The following is a 6,000-nucleotide window of genomic DNA, read 5'->3' as shown; positions in this document are numbered from 1 at the left end:
TCCCTTCCTTCTTTCTTTTTGAAACAGGGTTCCTTTGAGTAGCCCTGGCTGTCCAGGAACTCTGTAGACCTCGATATCAGATCACCGCCTGCCTCTTCCTCCAGAGTGCTAGGATTAAAGGCCTGCACCATCACCCGACAGCACTTGCTGCTAATCAATGCTGACAAACAAGACATTTTTCATTGATAGGTAGAAAGTGTTCTAATTTTCTACTTGAAATTTTTAACAGTATGCTTGCCTGATGTTTGCTATGTCTATACTGAGTCATCAGGCGCTGTGGTGTCTGAGAGTCTAGTACTTAGAGACTGGGGTAGGAGGATTTTAAGTTCAAAGTCAGCCAGGGCCAGACCCTGTCTCAAAAAAACAAAACAGAAAAACATATAAATGTATATCATTTGGCAAAATATACCTAATATAAAAATTAAGACACCTAACATGTTAAAGTTCTAACCAAAGGACAAAGCAAACCATGACGGCATACTAACCTGAGTCACTTGGCAATACCTCTACGCTCCAAGCTTCACTTGTGGTCTCTGATATGGTAGAGCCAGTGCAAGGGTCAAGGAGAACTGACCCTGAACCTGGAAGGCACAGCAAACTGCCTAACACGTTCTCTGCTGCTGCACCTGTACAACCAGGGAGAACAAAATGTTAGAATGAAAGCAAAGAAAAGGAAGAGCCTTTTAACACTGAGAAAGTGACAGAGGTAGGAATCACTTCATTTAAGCACAAAACTAAAATCACAAAGTTCCCAGTTGGAGACACTGGCACAACCTCTTTTCCTTTCATTATTTTGTTTTAAATATTTAGTTTATATGTGTGCCTGAGGTATGTGCACTATGTACATGTGGGAGCTGGAGCAGATCAGAAGAGGCATCAAATACCCTGGAGCTAGAGTTACAGACAGCTGTTAAGTCACCATGTAGGTCCTAGGAACTGAACTTGGGTCCTCTCCTCTGCAAGAGCAGGAAGTGTAGTGGTTAGTGCTAGTGTCTGTTAACCATCTCTGTAGGTCCACAGCCTCCTTTCCACTAAGTTCCTCCTGCTTAACTCTCTCTCTCCACAGGGAAAACACGCTTTTAGGTTCATGTCAATTTGGTTTTTTAAAAGATTTATTTACTTTACTTATGAGTGCTCTATCTGCATGTATATCTGCACACCAGAAGAGGGCATCAGATCAATTATACATGGCTGTGAGCCACCATGTGGTTGCTAGGAATTGAACTCAGGACCTCTGGAAGACCAGACAGTGTTCTTAACTGCTGAGCAAGCTCTTCAGGCCCTCATGCCAATTTATTTTCACCAAGGTTTCTCAGAAAATCTTATCTATGTCCTTGATAACCTTTTTTTTACCTTTATAAAATTTATAGTCCTACAAGGACTATAAAAATCCAGAAAGTTATACTAGTCAAACATGTTTTCTTCTAGCACAATAGCCACAAATTCAAAGCATTAAATACATTTGCAAGAGACTACATGGCTCCTTATAGCACTCAGCCAACTGCAAACACTGCTTGTGGCCAAGAACAACACTGCTTTGGCAAGTGGAAAAAAGTAGTGGAACCAATTGAGAAATCTCTATGCACTACAAAAAAAATACAAGTGAAAGGAATGAAATATTATTATATACCTGTGTTTAACAGAGTCAAGATGAAAAGAGATGACTCAGCAGTTAAAACTGGCTCCTTTTCCAGAGGACCTGGGTTTAACTCTCAGCAATTACATAGCAGCTCACAAGTAGCTATAACTCCAGTGCCAGAGGAGCCAACATTCTCTTCTGGCCTCTGCAGCTACTGCATACAAGTAGTGCACAGACATATATGCTGGCAATCATTCACACACATAAAAAATAAAAACAAAGAAAAAATACTCCAGATGGGAATTCTATACTATATTTGATTCAATCTTTTATTATAAAAGAATAACTCCATTTCAGGTCATGAAAAAGTTTTGAGAATAGTTACAAGTAAAAACTACCTTTTACAGATATAATATTAAACAAACTGCAAATAAGGGCCTAGAGAGATGGCACTTATTGCTCTTGCAGAGGACCCGGGTTCAGTTACAGCACTCACATAGTGACTCACAAATGTCTGTAACGCTAATTTCAGAGGATCCAATGCCCTCTTGACTTCTGTAGATACCAGGTACATATGTGGTACACATATACTCATGCAATCAAGCATACACATGAAATAGAAATAAAACTTTACAAGTAAAAAGAATATCTGGAACTGGTCTAAGCATGAAGGGGACAGCAGAAGAACAGGAAAACAAAACTGGCCATGTGTTTCTAGTTGCTAAAAATTAGGGTCAGGTAGAGTGAGTTCCTACTATTCCCTGTTGTCTTTGGTTGATATTTTCCATAAAAAGAAAATGAAGATGGTAATTATATGGGTATATGAAATCTTTCAGAACTCACAAAACAGTATAGTCTAAAAAGGGTGGATTCTGAATGTCATAGCACAGTAAATTGACATTTAATAAAAGGAGAACCTAGCTGGGCGATGGTGGCGCACGCCCTTAATCCCAGCACTTGGTGGGCAGAGGCAGGCAGATCTCTGAGTTCGAGGCCAGCCTGGTCTACAGAGTGAGTTACAGGACAGCCAGGGCTACACAGAGAAACCCTGTCTCAAATAAATAAATACATAGATAGATAGATGGATAGATGGATGGATGGATAGGAAACCTGGTTATCCTTTGTGACTGAGTTAGCGCTTGCAGAGATGAATTCATTCCACTGTTTCCTATGGTTCTGTGGTGCTTGAGGAGGATTCTTAGAGCATCGCACATGCACGGCTAGTGCTCTACCAATACACCTTACACCTCTAGCTCTCGTTTTATAGATCTTTAGTATTCTACTAGTCCATGTTTTATGGCTACAATCTGTAAAACAATTTCATTTTAAGGTATGGTTTTTAGCCTCAAGAAGAAAATAAGCTCACTACAAACTGAGAACATATACTATGCTCCAAAGAGAAGACTTGACAGGAAACTAACTCAAGGCTCATCTGTCTTTTCTTCTGTTTTGTTTTTGTTTTGTTTTGTTTTGTTTTGTTTTGTTTTGTTTTGTTTTGTTTTGTTTTGTTGAGACAGGGTTTCTCTGTGCAGCCCTGGCTGTCCTGGAAGTCTCTCTATAGATCAGGCTGGCCGTGAACTCAGAGTCCCTGTCTCTTCCCGCCAAATGCTGGGATTAATCTGGCCTTCTTTTATTTGGCTGTTTGGGTTTTTGTCTGTTTTTGTTTTTAACAGTGTGTGCATGCTCATGTACATGTGCATACCATGGCACACATGGTGGTCAGAGGACAACTTATGGAGGACAGCTCTCCTTCCCTATATAAATCCTAGCTAGCAAAGTTAGGTTATGAGACTTAGCAACTAGTGCCTTTGCCAGCTCAGCCATCTTAACAGCCTTAGTTTTTCTCCTTTCTAAAGAAGGTAGAAAGTGACCAAGATTAACACAGAAGGTAACACAGAACTATCTAGGTCAAGTACGCAAATGTCCTATTCCATATGGACACCAGCTTCCCAGGCTAGAGCCGCCCCCTCCCATGAAGAATGAACAGATGTAACAACTAAACAGCTATTCATTCCTACAGGCCTTGAACACCAGTTACCTGCAATCTCTTGCAAGCGATCCTCATCAACATTCGGGTCGAAGTCACTTCCCAGGACATCGGTGCTCCAGGTCTCACTCACCGTCTCAGATATGTCCCTGTCATCTGTTAGTCCCATCATGTCACGAATCTCAAACTTCCGAAGTTTATCATCAAGATTATCTTGTGTTGTAGCTATCAAAAACAAATTTAAGCACTTTACAAATAGTGGCACAGCTACAATTTATGGTTAACCTGACAAAATTCTGTCTTTAAACTTCAGGTTATTTTATCACTGATAAGCACATAGTCCCAGCCTGCTCTCAATGATTAACTAACACCAGTTAAGATTAGCAAGAGACTCCCCCTAACCACTGCTGAAAGGAGACAGAGGTGCCCAGTCTAAGTGAGAAAAACTAACCCAGACAGGAAGGTAAAAATAAATGTCTGGGGTAGCTTACTAGATCTCATCATCGTGTTCACAATTAGGTGGTAAACCCACATGTAAACTATTTCACTTGGCAATAGCTCAAGTGTGCATTCTAGAGTCTTCCTTCTTTCCTAGACCGACTTTCTACAACTTGCTTTGTGTGTATGATATGCACACGGATACAGAAGCCAGAAGCAAGCTCCAAGGGTTGTCCTGGCCCATCACTGGCCCAATGCTGAGGTTACAGGAACACATGGCCATGCCTGGCTTTGACACGATGCTAGAGATTCAAACTAAAGCACTCATACTTGCAGAGCAAGCACTCTTACCCACTGAGCTTCTACCCAGCCCCATAATTCATTCTTGTCAATTTCCTTTTTGTAAAATTTTGATTTGGTTTTTGTTGTTGGTGTTTTCATTTATAAGACAAGGCCTTAAAATAGCATAAATTTAGGATCCTTCCACTTCAGCCTCTCAATGATAGGATTACAAGCACAAGTGACCACATCTAGCTCTCAATTCGTGTGATATTCTCCCTCCCAATTCGTGTGATATTCTCCCTCCCCCCCCTTTCTCTCTCTCCCTCTCCCTCTCTCTCTCTCTCTCTCTCTCTCTCTCTCTCTCTCTCTCTCTCTCTCTGTCTTTCTCTTTTTAAAGATAAGGTCTCTATATGTAGTCCAAGCTAGCTTGCTTCCTTCCTGAGTGCTAGGATTAAAGGTATGCACCAGGCTTCAATGCACCCTCTTTTTAGATTTTATTTATTTCATTATTTTATCAATACAAATGCCTTGTCTGCATGTATATGTATGCGTACCACATGCATGCCTGGCGTCTACAGAGCCTATATAAGCTGTCATGAGGGTGCTGGGATTGAACCAGGGTACTGTGCAAGTGTAGTAAGTCCTCTTGATAGTAATATTTAACCATTTTCTGTTAGATTGAAACATTCTACCCTGCAGGAAATCTCTAAACAGTAGGTACCTCAAAATAGCTTTAGGAAGTTCCTGAGACTGATCAGATTCACTAGGCCCCTCCCTCCATGCCAGAGTAAACAGTAAAAGTGCAGGTCCTCTCAGATGAATGGAGCTAAGGAAAGCCAAGCTGCAAAGAATCTGAGACCAAACCAGGTGCCTGGCAGCAGCACAAACCAACTGAGCTTCCTGGGAGAGTTTTACACCGAGTCACTTGGAAAGGACACTCTTTAACCTGTTGAGCAGCCCACAGGCTGTGCAGTGTGCTCCAGGTTCCCAGCTTTGTGAATTGTCAACCATGCTAGAGTAGGCTTTATGTAGCTGTCTTTGTGTCATTTCTGCTCCTGTAAGTAACCCTAATAAAAAGTCATGATTTACCATGGACTTTGGTCTATGGTGGGCTCCCTGTGTGGAATGAGTAGATGAGTGTAGTGTTTTTGTGGGAAAAGTTTTGTCACAACAAAGGATTGAGAGCCAACATCCAGCCTGTGATTAACTTAACTTAGCATTTCACATGTGAAGGCTGTCAACTCCTACACTGGAATCACCCAGAACACATGTCAAAGATGTGATTTTCACTCAACCTTGGCTGTATGCTAATTTCAGGTTTCTCTGTTATGTGCAGTAAATTTAATATTAATTGATAAGCTGAAAATGAAGCCAATAAGGCAATAATTCTATACAAACTATACATTTCAGTAGCAACACTCTTTCTTTTCAATAATATATATCTAAGATGGCTTGGAAAATAGATTTTTTTAAAGCTCCCTTGATAATTTTCATATACACTAAAGTCTAAGAATCAAACTTAGCTGTGTATGTGTGCCCTATCTAGAAGTTTTTGTTTGTTAGGGTTTATGTACAGTGTTCATGTGTGTGTAAGCAAGAGGTCAGAGAGCTCCAGGGATCTACCTGTCTTTGCCTCTCCCTCTCTCCATGTTTCCATCCCTCCCACCCTATCACCCATCAGTCAGCTAAGTTTAAAGGTGTGCCCATGCCCAGC

At 41.0% G+C, this 6,000-nt stretch overlaps 1 protein-coding gene across 5 annotated transcripts in view; it reads right to left on the bottom strand.

Annotated features, from left to right (window-relative positions):
* The window catches only part of Gapvd1 (GTPase activating protein and VPS9 domains 1), an 84,453-nt gene that overhangs the window by 29,560 nt on the left and 48,893 nt on the right, over positions 1-6,000 (bottom strand). For all 5 annotated transcript variants that reach the window (XM_028785059.1, XM_028785060.1, XM_028785063.1 and 2 more), the window contains 2 exons: positions 3,618-3,791; positions 486-626 (listed from right to left, as the gene is read on the bottom strand). In XM_028785059.1, coding sequence (XP_028640892.1) covers positions 486-626; positions 3,618-3,791 — 315 coding nt within the window. The remainder of the gene's footprint in view (positions 1-485; positions 627-3,617; positions 3,792-6,000) is intronic.

This window comes from Grammomys surdaster, unplaced genomic scaffold, assembly GCF_004785775.1.
Source record: "Grammomys surdaster isolate TR1022 unplaced genomic scaffold, NIH_TR_1.0 125098, whole genome shotgun sequence".
In the NCBI taxonomy this organism is placed as follows: Eukaryota; Metazoa; Chordata; class Mammalia; order Rodentia; family Muridae; genus Grammomys; species Grammomys surdaster.
This window is presented reverse-complemented; position numbering and strand designations above follow the sequence as displayed.